General features: G+C 38.1%; 2 protein-coding genes across 2 annotated transcripts; one reads left to right on the top strand and one right to left on the bottom strand.

The window, feature by feature from the left end:
• Positions 1-163: 163 nt before the first annotated feature.
• Positions 164-3,286, top strand: LOC109167620 (serine/arginine-rich splicing factor SR45a). The gene is made up of 7 exons (XM_019316673.1): positions 164-369; positions 478-497; positions 1,228-1,332; positions 1,470-1,569; positions 1,825-1,974; positions 2,631-2,700; positions 2,785-3,286. Exons 1-7 carry the CDS (start codon positions 367-369, stop codon positions 3,096-3,098), a joined length of 762 nt encoding a protein of 253 aa, XP_019172218.1. The 5' UTR covers positions 164-366; the 3' UTR covers positions 3,099-3,286.
• LOC109167617 (ammonium transporter 3 member 2-like) lies at positions 3,252-5,479 on the bottom strand. The gene is made up of 2 exons (XM_019316668.1): positions 4,621-5,479; positions 3,252-4,222 (listed from the first exon to the last, which is right to left on the bottom strand). Exons 1-2 carry the CDS (start codon positions 5,215-5,217, stop codon positions 3,386-3,388), a joined length of 1,434 nt encoding a protein of 477 aa, XP_019172213.1. The 5' UTR covers positions 5,218-5,479; the 3' UTR covers positions 3,252-3,385.
• Positions 5,480-13,923: the final 8,444 nt, after the last annotated feature.

The raw sequence follows: 13,923 nt of genomic DNA, 5'->3' as shown, positions 1-13,923 counted from the left end.
ATTTACGGTCAATGTCCTTGTATATTATATAATAATAAGAATGATAACAATAATAATGCAAGGGCAAAATTGTAATCTTTATAAAAACGAAATTACAATTCTATACTTACCAAACAGTCCATTGAAAAAATAATTTTGAAATCGCTTTTAAATGTGATGTAATACAATAAAAAATCCGTGTTCGAAAAATCAACAAAGCCTCTAGGGTTTAAAGGGGCATTGCCTTCCCTCACTTATCTGTGTGTGTATCTACAACTTCCTTCCATCTCCGCCCCCCTTCCCGTCTTGGTGATCCCCGGTGTACCGACTCCTTTTCTGCAACTCTCTCGCGGTTTAGGGTTTTCTTTCCCTTTTCTCTGCTCGGAAATGGTAAACACTCTCTTCCTCTCGTGTACTCCCTTCCCTCCTGGTGCCCTACACCTATACGCCATACCAATTTGATGTTTGTTGAATATATACTCTTTTCGTTTTTTGCAGGCCGACTCTCCTCGGAAAAGGTAAGCTTCGGTTGTCGCTCGTAGCTTTACGCTCTATTGATTTTGACTTTGTTTTATAAGCACGTATCTTTTGTGTGTGCGTGTGATTGTACTAAGATCGCCGCCTTGATTCTTTGATTGCGTTCCTGTTGATTGTTGGATGGGATTTTGGGTTGTGAATGGAATGGCCTTGTAGTGTGATTCTGTTAAATTATATATATTTTTTCAATTTCTGGATTTTTATTGCCTTTGTTAGGATTGATTTGGGCTAAATTGCATATTTAAAATTAGATGAAAGAAGAATGGTTAAGAGTCCTGAAAACTAGGCTTTTGATACTGAACCTTTTATACCAATTGATCCAAAGGAGTTTGATATGTGTGTGTGTCTACCTGATAGTAGAGAAATTAGATGGATTAGGAAGATTTTTTTCTTACTCCTTGGAGTAAAAGGTGTAATATTTATGATTGGGGGGGGGGGGGGGGGGGGTTGGTTATTTCATTAAATATTATCTCTTTGATGTGAGTTGAAACTGCAAGAATGAATTTGGTGTAAGCAGATTTCCACACTGCTAGATTAATGCCATGTTGTTGACTTGTTGAGGCAGCCTAATATATGTGCTCTTAAATCTTTGATTTTCTTGGTGTTGAACGTTGGCAAAGTTTGCAAGTGATTAAAGCCATCATTTAGTAGCTAGGGTTCTGTTCTACTTTACAGTTTCTGCTTTGATGGAATTATTCTTTGGTTTGGCAGGCATTCACGCTCTCCTTCCCCTTGGGAAGAAAGGTCAAGATCAAGATCTAGGTCTAGGTCATTGTCAAGACCAAGGGGAAGGTCCACATCCAGAGGTCGTGGCAGGTTAGTTAACTATGCCTTTGACCTTGTTGTACTGATGCCAATCAGCTGTTAACCTGTGTTATTGATGTGCTCTTCAACGGGCTTGTGTGTTGTCCCATATTTATGCTGCTTTCTTTTTTTGTGACTGGTATGTTCAGGGACCCGCCTTCTAATCCTGGAGATACTCTCTATGTGACTGGTTTATCTACAAGGGTCACAGAAAGGGACCTTGAAGACCACTTCTCTAAGGAAGGGAAGGTTGGTACTAATTGTTTTTGTTCTTAAGTCATTTCTTTCCTTACATTGTCATGATGGTCTTGATAATTGCTTTTCAGATTTAGGGTTTTTAAAATATAACTAACAAATAACTGGGTGTACAAGTATCTAATATTTTTAAAATTAATCTCCCAATACAATTTGGGTACAAGTTGGAATTGCTGGTTTAAGTTATTATTTATAGTATCTAATATCTAATAGTGATCTTGTTGATATGTTTCGCTTTATTTTTGCTAGGTAAAATCAGTATTTTTGGTAGTGGAGCCACGTTCTCGTGTTTCTCGTGGTTTTGCTTTTGTAACAATGGACAATGCTGATGATGCCAATCGCTGCGTAAAGCACCTCAATCAGTCTGTTCTTGAAGGTCGATACATAACTGTGGAGAAGGTAAGTCGTTTATACATTGAGTGCTGAAGAATATTACCAGATTTTTGTTTCTTTTTTGACTTGGAGGTTTTCTGCCTATACTCAGAAGACATTGCCTTGGCTTCTTTGGCAACAATCAAAGATGATCAGTTCTCTTCCATTGCAACATATTATTCACACCGTCTGATCAATGGCCAGCTAAAACAGTTTTTCACATGCATCTGATCAACTAAACATAGCAACTTTATTGCCCAACTTTACAACCTCGGCAAACATTTTCAACTCTCAACTAATCAAGATTCAATATCAACAATCTAATCAGACTTTAATGGTGTTGCATGCCTGGCATTGGTTTTTCATGTTCAATATTTTTGCAACGGTAACACCTTTGACTAGGCTTTTTTGTGTTTGCACAATTAATCTCGTGGTCATGTGGGAGGTGAAAGTAGATGCTCTTTGTCCTTTTATGGAGTATGAAAATTCCTAAAATGTTTTTCTTTTTGTTATTTAGTATATTGAAGAGGTGCTTACAGTTTACTTCTTTGCTTGTGATAAATTTGACCCGTGTTGATAAAGAAAATTAATACAAATTAAATAAAACTATACAAATAAATATCTGCCCTCTTTTTGGCATATAAAATATCTGTATTTTAGATTTCATATTATTTATGTTTCAGTCCAGAAGGAAACGACCTAGAACTCCAACACCTGGACACTATCTTGGACTCAAGAACAGCAGGGCAGAAGGTAAGATATTAGTTGTCGAGCTATGTATTTCATTTGAATTCTCTCTGTTATGAATTCTACTATATTCAGTGGTCTGGATTGCAGGTTATCGTGGTGGTGACCGTGGCGACCGCGGCGACCGTGGTAGGTACCGTGGCTATGATGACTATGCATACCACCGAAGATCTCCAAGGCGCTCACCACCATATCGAGGCGGTCGAGACTATTCTCCAAGGCGTTCACCATACGGAGGTGGTCGTGATTATTCTCCAAGGCGATCACCATATGGAGGCGGTCGAGATTATTCTCCTCCAAGGCGTTCGCCTTATGGTGGACGATCAAGGAGGGAGATGTCTAGATCATATTCTCCTTACCACCCCCATCTTGAAAGGAACTATGCTCATGGTTCCAGAATCTAGATATAGAAGGATCTTTCATCACTGTCTCTGTCATCTATAGTGTATCGTAAGGGACCTTTACTGCTCTGTGTCTTCCTTGCTACTTGTAGTCGAAACCCTTAAACATAAAATTGTCTTGGCACTGTTCCTTTGAATTCTTGAACACCATTTCTTCCATTACTGAATCTGTTTGATTACCGTGTTCGTTTGTTTCCATTAGTGGATCTGTCTGATTAACCGTGTTTGTTTGTTGGATAAATTTTATACATTCTCAGTTTCTGAAAAAGTGATATATCTGTGATTGATCTTTACACATGAGGTTTACGAGTGCCATGGCGGCGGCAGAATGAAGGGATCTTGGGAGTCATGTTGAAACGAAGAGGTGGAGGGTCCCTCTCACCATCTCCCCACAAGGCATAAGCTTCCTCGCCATGAACGGCGTCATCCCCGATCTCCAGATCATCTTCATCCAGCCGGAGTTGTACTATCCTGCTTATGAAGATGCAGATCAAGCTAGTCATGCTGGCATTCCACGCCGTGATGAATGCCGCCCCAGCCAGTTGATACCCCATTTGCCTGAACCCGCGTTGGACTTCGCCGTGAAGTAGGGTGTATAGAAAGCCGGTACTGTCACTGTGGTCGGAGTGTAGATAGAAGAGGCGGAGAAGGTTGGGTTTGGCGAATACGCCAGAGAGAATTCCTCCGAGGATGCCGGCGACGGCGTGGGTGTGGAAGACGCCCAGCGTGTCGTCCACTCTCTGGAAGAAAGCGGATTTCTTGTGAAGAACCATCATGGTGTACCAGGGCACTGAGCCTGCCAACACTCCCATCAGCATCGCCGCCCATGAATCCACAATTCCGGCGCCGGGGGTAATGCAAACCAGCCCGGTGATCATGCCCTGAACCGCTCCGATGACGGAGCTTTTCTTGTAAAAGATGGTGTCTAAGGATAGCCAGATGAGAATGCTTGTGGCGGTGCAGATGTGGGTGTTGAGAATAGCTAGCGACGTAACCAGGTCCGCCGCCAACGGTGAACCGCCGTTGAACCCGGCCCATCCCATCCACAGGAACCCGGCTCCCCCCAATATGTGGATGATGTTGTTTGGTGGAAAATGTTGCCTATCCTGCGGTTGCCTCGGTCCAACCTACACAATATCTAACCCCATTTATTTCTTTATCCATTTTTCTTATAACAAAATTTTCAATTTCACCAAACTATATATATCATATCATGGAGTAATGAACTTGTCCAGGCACACAATAAGGTAAATTGAACTAAAACTAACTTCAGGTAAATCGAGTTAAAATTAATTTCAGACAAATTTTTTTTTGTAAGTCAGATTGACCAATGTAATGTAAGCTTGATAGTCTATTTTAGGTCAGATCTAAGATTCAATGACTCAATAGACAGGATGTACAAGAAATCTATACAGGATCCCTATTGAACCAATGGTTTTTTTTATTAATAGCGGCTAATTATTTTAAAAAGAAAAAAAGATTGAAAATTTAGTGTAGTGGAAGTAAAAATTGAAAAGAGGTTTACCCAATAAGCAGCAGTGAAACCAGCGACACCGGAAGAAAGATGGATGACATATCCGCCGGAGAAATCAATGATCTTTTGGACGAGGAAGCCAGATCCCCAGATGGTGTAGGCTCCGACGGTGTACGATAGGGTGAGCCACAGAGGAACGAACATCATCCACGCATAGAAATTCATCCTCCCCAACAAAGACCCGCCCAGTAACACCACAGTAATGGCGGCAAAAGCAAACTGGTAAAAAACGTAGTCGGCAGTGGGCAGTAAATAATCTCTGTACTGACTCAGTAAATAGCTTTCGGCCATGGCCTGTTCGGGCTTGCCTATAATGGGCGCTCGGCTCGACCCGAATGCCAGCCTGTGGGCCCAAAGGACCCAGCAGATCAAAACCGCCGCAAAAGCGTACAGCGCCATGAACGCCGAATTCACCGCCCATTTCTTCTTCACCATACTGCCGTACAGGAGCACCAGCCCCGGAACGGTTTGCAGGCCCACCATCGCCGCCGCCGTCAGCTGCCATGCATTGTCTCCTTTGTTCAGCCATGCCGGAGAACCTTCGTCCCACTGTAACCCCGGCTGAAGACTGCTATTACCGTCGGCCATGAACGCATGCAGAGAGCGGATTGAAGTTCGGGTCGGGGAAAAGGTTCCAAGCAGATATCAGATTCATGCGATTTGATATTTAATTATGTTTACGAGGGAGTTAAGAACAATAGTGCATTGGGATAATCTGTGTTTTTGTTTGTTGTTGGTGATTCTGTATTCTCTAAGATTCTTTTTATGTCTTTCGTTGTTGGAAACCCCATAGATTCATGCGAAAATCCAGGAATCGTATGGCTGGCTACTTGTAATTCACCCCCGAGAATATGACCACAATCACCTATTATGATTTGAAGATTTTAGTATTAAAAAAAAATACTGGTTAGTTTTATAATTATTAAAAATTTTAAATTTGTAATTTTTATAAAATTATCTGTCTCTTTTTTTTTTTTTTTTTTTTTTTTTTTTCTCATTATTTTTTTTAGCAATCTTCTGTCGTCAATTTAGATAGATTACGGGGGTGTTTGGTAAATAATTGTTAGTTGATTTAGGTTAATAAGTTTAATTAGTTGATAGTGTTAGCTGATTGTAAAAATATATTTTTTCTCCTGTGTATGTCCCACAAGGTAAATAACCAATCATTATTCCAATGACCTTGGTCCACGTTGCAAGATAATTATTGACAAAATATTCATCATTTTTAGGAAGTAATATAAATTGAAGTTTTATTTTAGTACATGTACATTTTGTTTGTATACTAAATTAAAAGTTCTTTTTGAAGTATACTACAAAAACAATAAACTTTCAATATATTCATTAAAAATGAATATTGAATAAACTAAAAATTAACATTTATCCATGATCAATGAGAATTATGGTCTATAGTATAATTTGTCATAAACCACACTATAAAGATTTTGTGCAACAAATTCAAGTGAGATGCTTATCATACTGTTTTTTGCTCTATGTTATACATATAATTACATCAAATTATTAAGTAATCTAGTAACATGAAGTGACCAAATGGGAGGTCATAGATTTTATTACCAATAAAGACATTATACTTTTAAAAAATAAAAATTTAATGTATTAAAATTAAATATTCAATATACTAAAAAATGAACCTTATTAGTGGTTCACCGGTGAACAATGACCCATAATTTAATGATTGCCGCCTAGTAAGATGTCGTCCCTTGAGTCACTACGGACTTCAATCCTTTGGTATCCAATCTAACGTTGTAATTGGATTCCTTTCATGGGTTTTAGACTTTTAGTTATAATTTAGTTTATTATTATCTTTTTTTTTTTAATATTATTGACTCTATTACAAGATAGTATCTGTTCTATATTTTCTCTAACTATTGCAGCTTAAAGAGTCAATACTTCACCACTGAAGTTCGATCTTGACTTTCCTTCAAGGGTAGCCACAGAGGTGCTATTTGAGCATAAGATTTTAATAATTTAATTTATTATTACTATGCTTTTGTTTTGTCTTTATAGCTAGCTTTGTGCCACAGCCATGAACGAGAGAAATAATAGCTGCAATTATATATGCTGCTCCGACGGCATTAATCATATTGATGTATTTTTAGGGTCCATAATCACTTCCTAATATTTTTATTTTTATATATTTTTTTTGGAAGAAGACACCTAATAGCCAGTAGGTTTTGTCGTATAAATAATTATTTCAAAACCAATCAATAAAATTTGAAAATAATTTAATTTTATGATGATATATCTTAAGAATGAATTTTATTTGTAATCACTTTACTATTTTTAAATTTTTTATATTTCAATATTAACTGTTAATTAATTTCATTATTGTACTAATATCAAATGTAGAACTCTGTCATTAATATTATTTAAATATTTTTTTTTAATTCACTATGAAAAATCTAACATTTCGATCACCAAAGTTGTTAGAATTTTAAGATTTTCCAACTGAAAATAAATCTAGCATTCCGATCACCTTAAAATGGTAGGTAAAGGCTATTCTTCGTTATTATTATCAAGAAATATATATAACTGGGTTTCAAAGCTTAAGTTGTTGGTTTTATGTATAAACGAATCACGAATTGAAAAAAAAAAGGCAAGAATTTTCGATATCTCATTTATAAACAACAATTTACAATACAATGTATGTCATGCATTGCATGCATGTAATAATTATGTAAACAACATGAGACATCTAATCATGAATTCATCAACCCCTTTCAATGAAACGGATAAAAACCCATTTATATATATATATCCGGCCACCCCAAAAAAAGAGCAAGAAATTAAAGATGGAGAAATGATTTTGAATATAATCAAATTAAAGTTTGCGATATTTATGCCACATGATTAACATGAAGATACATTTCTTGAAGATGTAGAATCTTGAGCGGTGCTCTCTTACCACTGCCCACAGGCTCCCTCTATTCCCGGACGACGACGAGCCGCCGCCGCCGCTGCTATTCCTCCTACGAAAACCGGCCATCCTCTCGTCGGAAATAATCCTCCGCTGGGTCGCAATCATATCGTCGACCCGCACGACCCCATTATTGCCACCCTCTCACCACAAATCAAACTCCCACCTTCTCCTTAATTTCTCTCTCTCTCTCTCTCTCTCTCTCTCTCTCAGTAAGAGATGAGAAGAAGGCTTTGACCCCTCATTGTCATTCTCATCATCTCAGCCCTTCACTCATAAATATGCGGCTATTTGTGCGTCATTATTATAGAAAAATATTGGATGGTGTTTTTTTTATTTGTATTTTAATGATATATATATTATGTGGAAGCATATATTAATTTGCCTTCACAAAGGGTGGACAGTGGACTAGATGTCTAGATCGAGTTGTGCTCCCATTTTATCCACTTTTTAATACTCCGTTTTTTTTTTTTAATGGTATCATATTTAAAGTTCGTTACGTTGTTACTTCAATCTCCTTTTTGGACAAATAAATAACTATTATTGCATCTACATATCGCATTTTATCTTGCCAACTACTATGTAGTGCATGTGATGGTACATCTGATCTGCTATTATTCCAAATGAGTGGTTACAGGATTGAACCCTGTGATGGGGGCATTGATATAGTTTTTAGATTAAAAAAAAATTGAGAAAGTATAAAATAAACCTTGTAAAGAATCATGAGTGTTTAAAAAATAATGTATAACTTATTTTTAGTTTTATTTTAAAAAAATACTTATTTTCAATTTAAATTAGTATAAGATTTAAGATTTAAAGTATCATTTTAATTATATTACAGTTTTATTTGACGATAATGTGCTCTGTTTTTTAGTTTCATTTTTCACACACTGATTTCATTATAGTAACACTAAAGTATCACTTTAATTTTATTACAGTTTCATTCGACAATCATAATCCACACAGCGATATGTAGATCATGATCCCATGTATATTGCTTGCTAGGGATATAGATGTGTATTAAATGCAAGGGATTTATATTGGGTCAATGAGATTCCATTAAAATGTTACATATTTGAAAGTAAATTTTCATAATTTATATCAAGTAAACAATAATGAACATGAACATAATGATGTCTCGATGCATTTTAGAAAAATCTCCCTATTATTTTAAAATAGTTAATTAATAGTTAATAGTTAATATTTAATTTGAGGATAATGTCAAAGAGTTTGAAAATTCCTTAGGGAGCGTTTGGTTCAGGTCATCTTAGATTACCTAAGTCATCTGAGTCTGGTAATGTTATATTACATTGTTTGGTTCAACATATGAGATTACCAGGTAATGTTATATTACCTGAAAGCTGATGTGGCGATAATCTTTCAAGGTAATGTGATTACCCCCATTTTTTTAAGTAATCTTAGATTACCTTGAATTATTCCAACTTTGACATTGCTAACTAATCTTTATATAATAATAATAATAATAATAATAATAATAATAATAATAATAATAATAATTAATAATAATAATAATAATTAAATATACATATGCGTATATTTATATATTTAGCTTTTTTTTAATATTTAAGTTTTGATATACATTCATTGATATAAATAAAAAAACACACATAATATATATATATATATATATATATATATATATATATATATATATATATATATATATATATATATATATATATATAGGGGACATTATTGTAAATTGATCTATTTAACCTAAAATATAACCATGAACCAAACAAGGTAATATTATATTACACCATCCAAATCAAACACACAAGGTAATCTTACATTCCCAAAATCTCACATTATCTTCCAGGAGGTAATCCTATTACCTGGGGTAATCCAAGATTCCGTGAACCAAACGCCCCCTTAGAGTTTTTCTATTTTCTTCTCCCAAAATTAAAGGTGAATTTTCAAATGTTAGTGCACATATACAATTTTATGAACCTGGACATAATAATGGCTCGATACACATATATTATGAACCTAGACGTAATATTGGCTGAATACACATTGTATAAATTTTTCTATTATTTTAAATATTTAATATTTAATTTGAGGAAAATTTATAACCTTTGTTGAAATTCTATCAAACATTATCTTGAATATCGTGTTGAGGATTCAGTTAGCCATTTGAGAACTAGAAGACTTTTTATTTTGATATCGATAGTGTACCTAATTATATTTGATATATATTATATTATTTGTCACTGATACTTAAATTTATATTTTCAGTTCACGTGGGTGAAGTCTAGGGGAACAGATCATATGATTGAGGAAAATTTAGATCGTATCCTTGCATCCGATGATTGGCTTATTCTGTTTGAGGGAGTACGGGCGCAATCTTTAGTTGTCCCTTACAGTGATCACTCGCCGTTGTTAGTCACTCCAGTTGTGTTACCCGGGATTCGGAGACGGCCACGATTTTGTTTTGATAATATGTGGCTAAGGGAGTATGTATGCCGTGAGATTGTGGAGCAGAGTTGGGCCCGGTCTGCGGGTTTGGATACTATTACTAGAATCGGTATGTGTGCCACGGATATAGGCCGTTGGGGACGTCAGTATAATAAGGAGTTCCAGCGGAGGATAGACCGATGTAAGAGTCAGATGGAAAGGTTGTGTATGCGGCGAGATGGGTATGGAATGAGAGGTTATGCAGCTGCGTAGAATGAGCAGTTGTTTTTGTTAGAACAGCAGAGTTTGTACTGGAAGCAGCGGGCAAAAGAGCACTGGTATAAGGGGGGCGATGTGAATAGTAGATTCTTTCATAATTCGGTAAAAGCCCGCAGGCGGAGGAATAAGGTAGTGAGGTTGCAAGATGGGGAGGGTAATTGGGTTGAAGGGGAGGATCAGTTAGGAGAGTTGATGGTGGCTTATTTTGAGGAGTTGTTCTCGCCGGACTACGGGGATGTGCAGGAGGTGATTGATGTTATTACAAAAAGGGTTTCTGATGTGGATAATGCGGGGTTGTTAAGGCCGGTGAGTATGGATGAGGTCCTTGAAGCAGCTTTTCAAATGCATCCTGATAAATCGCCTGGTCCAGATGGGTTTGGTCCGGGGGTTTTTCAGCACTACTGGGACATTGTCGGGGGAGAAGTGTGGTTGTTTTGTAAGCAGTTTTTTGAGACTGCAAAATTACCCCAGAGGGCGATTGAAACCTTTATTGTGTTGGTGCCTAAGAAGCCGAGTCCGGTATCTATGAAGGATCTTCGCCCTATAGCTCTGTGCAACGTGGTTTATAAAATCGCGGCAAAGGTTTGTGCTAACAGGTTGAAATTTATGTTGAATAACCTAATTTCCAGTGCGCAGAGTGCTTTTATTCCGGGGAGATTAATCTCGGATAATATAATGTTAGCATATGAGGTGCACCACTACCTGAAGAGGAAAACGCAGGGACAGAATGGTGTCGTGGCACTAAAATTGGACATGTCCAAAGCTTATGATAGGGTTGAGTGGTTGTATCTGGAGGCTGTAATGCTGAAAATGGGTTTTGCTAAGCAGTGGGTTGATTTAATGATGGAGTCGATAACATCTGTGCGGTATAGTGTGCTACATGAGCACCGGCAGTTGGGGCCTATATTGCCGGGGCGGGGACTTCGTCAGGGGGACCCGCTTTCGCCCTATTTGTTTCTGTTTGTAACCGAGGGGCTCAGTGCATTGTTGGAGAAGAGAATGGATGGGGGTGTGTTGCATGGTGTCACAGTTGCTAGAGGAGCCCCGGCGATCTCTCATCTTCTTTTTGCTGATGACTGCTTCTTGTTTCATCGGGCAAATTTGGATGAGAGTGTGCAAATGAGGTATGTTCTGGATACTTATTCTAAGGCTTCGGGCCAATGGGTTAATTATGATAAGTCCACTGCGTGCTTTAGTGCAAATGTTCAGCAGAATGTGCGAAATGAGGTGGTGGAGGTACTGGGGGTGGAGGAGGGGCTTACGAGTGGGAGGTATCTAGGGCTACCATCCCTAGTTGGCAGGAGAAAAAAGGAGATTCTGGGGTTCATCAAGGACAGAATACTTGCTAAGATCAGATCATGGAGTGCAAAGTTCCTATCCAGAGCGGGTAGGGAAGTCCTGTTGAAGAATGTGATTCAGGCAATGCCCACCTTTGCGATGATGATTTTCTTGTTACCTGTGGGGCTGTGTCGTGAGATTGAGACGTTGATGAATCAGTATTGGTGGACTGGCAGTGTAGGAGGGGGTCGGGGCATCCGGTGGCGCTCTTGGGAAGGGTTGTGTAAGCCGAAGGGTTGTGGTGGTTTAGGGTACCGGAAATTGCATGAGATGAATAAAGCATTGCTTGGGAAGCAAGCTTGGCGCTTGGTAACTAGGCCTCAGTCTTTGGTGGCTCGGGTTTACAAAGCGCGTTATTACCCGAGAGGTGGTTTCTTTGATGCAACGGAGGGTAGTAATCCCTCTTACATTTGGAAGGGTATTATGGCGGTACAAGGGGTGTTGAAGGAGGGGTGTAGGAGGGTCGTTGGGAATGGGGCGGACACGATAATTGGTATGGATCCCTGGTTGCCGGATGACAACAACCCATATGTGGAAACAGAGTTGCACCAGTCTGTCGTTGGAGCTCGGGTAACGTCTTTGTTGAATGACCAAGGTACGGGATGGGATTTTGATTGTGTTAATGATATTTTTAATTCCCGTGATGCTAGATTGATTATGAATATTCCGGTTAGTTGGCGCAGGCCTGTTGATCGTTGGACTTGGCATTGGGATCCGAAGGGGATCTATTCTGTTAAGTCATGCTACAAACGGATTACCATGGTTGCCTTGGATGATCGGCCTTGGTCACGTATATGGAATTTACATGTTCCCCCCAAGGTAAAATGTTTCTGTTGGCAGCTAGCTTCTGAGTTTCTTCCCACACGTGATGCGTTGGCTGTGAAAAGGGTAGCTTGTTCACTTGATTGTCATATGTGTAGGCTGGTGGCTGAATCTGCGGTCCATCTTTTTGTTAACTGTGCGGAGGCCAGGCGGGTTTGGAACCTTTTGGGTGTGCCGCAGCTGAATGCTTATGCAGGTGATAATGTCTCTGATTGTTTTTTTTTTGGTGTGTTAGTAAGTTGTGTGCTGACTCTTTGCCAAGGTTTGTAATGGTATGTTGGGGATTGTGGACAAGCAGGAATGATAGTGTCTGGAAGGGCTGTGTGCATAATTCAGCCATGGTGGTGCAGCGTGCCCTAGACTTTCTGGAGGGGTGGCGTGGGGCGAATCAGGAACATCGTGTGAATGGCCCGGTGGACGCTGACCACTGGAAGAAGCCGCGGTTGGCCAGATTTAAATTAAATACGGATGTTTCGGTTCGGCAGGAGGAAGGACGGATGGGGTTGGGTTGGGTGCTGCGGGATGATAGTGGGGGGTTCTTGGCGGCTAAGAATGTGCTTGTAGCGGGAGCTTATTTGGTGAAGGAAGCCGAGGCCTTGTGTGTAAGAGAGGCTCTCAGCTGACTGAAGGCTACGGGACTAGGAGGTGTGGATGTGGAGATGGACTCACAACTGGTATGTAATGCTATTCATTCTGTGTCTTATGGTTCAGCTTTTGGCAATTTGGTAGATGATGTAAAGGATTTGGCATCTGAAATTGAGGATGTTAAATTCTACTTTGTTAAGCGATCTGCGAATCGTGCCGCTCACTGTGTTTTTAGGGAGGCCTTTTCTGAGTCAGGTTGCGGGGAGTGGCTGGATTCCCCTCCATCTTTTCTTGTAAACATTCTCCATTCTGATATAATGAATTAAGTTTACTTTCTCAAAAACTTAAAACATGATCTAACAATATATGAATATTCTTATCTAATAGTTTCGTGGTGTAGCTTTATAGTTATTACTAGTTAGATATAACGCGTTACGCAACTAAATAAATGTTTAATATTAAAAATAATTTGTATAATTACATTATCAAAATAAATAAATAAATAATACTATAATTTTACATAAATTTGATAATTAAATTCTTCATTTATTTTTATTATCCTAACAAAATATTCGTATATTAAGTAATATGTATCGTGATATCCTCGATCATCAATTATAGTCAACATTCAACAAGTTACAGTGTCAAATATATTTTGTCCCTCAATTGTTCCCTGCTAGTTGCTTTTATCCCTAACTTTTACCTTTGCAATATTAATATACTAATCTAGCTCTACAAAAAAGTTACAATTTTAATCTCATGGTGGAAAAATTTAAAATTATTAAATTCTATTAAAATTTTACTTAATACATGAGTATTTTATAATTTTATTATGTTTATTCTTTACGACTTTTTTAGTTTTGGCATTTTATCCACAAAATATATAATTGATGACATTCTTCACTAAATTTGTCATC

The sequence above is a fragment of the Ipomoea nil genome, unplaced genomic scaffold, assembly GCF_001879475.1.
Source record: "Ipomoea nil cultivar Tokyo-kokei standard unplaced genomic scaffold, Asagao_1.1 scaffold3169, whole genome shotgun sequence".
Classification (NCBI taxonomy): Eukaryota; Viridiplantae; Streptophyta; class Magnoliopsida; order Solanales; family Convolvulaceae; genus Ipomoea; species Ipomoea nil.
Note: the sequence above shows the minus strand (reverse complement) of the source record. Positions and strands in the feature narration are given on the sequence as shown.

Bases quoted from the DNA above. Each gene is read 5' to 3' on its own strand.
- LOC109167620 (XM_019316673.1), top strand. The intron at 498-1,227 runs GTAAGCTTCGGT...TTGGTTTGGCAG, and splicing joins GCCGACTCTCCTCGGAAAAG to GCATTCACGCTCTCCTTCCC. The intron at 1,975-2,630 runs GTAAGTCGTTTA...TTTATGTTTCAG, and splicing joins GATACATAACTGTGGAGAAG to TCCAGAAGGAAACGACCTAG.
- LOC109167617 (XM_019316668.1), bottom strand. From the start codon at position 5,217: ATGGCCGACGGTAATAGCAGTCTTCAGCCGGGGTTACAGTGGGACGAA. The intron at 4,223-4,620 runs GTAAACCTCTTT...GATATTGTGTAG, and splicing joins GTTTCACTGCTGCTTATTGG to GTTGGACCGAGGCAACCGCA.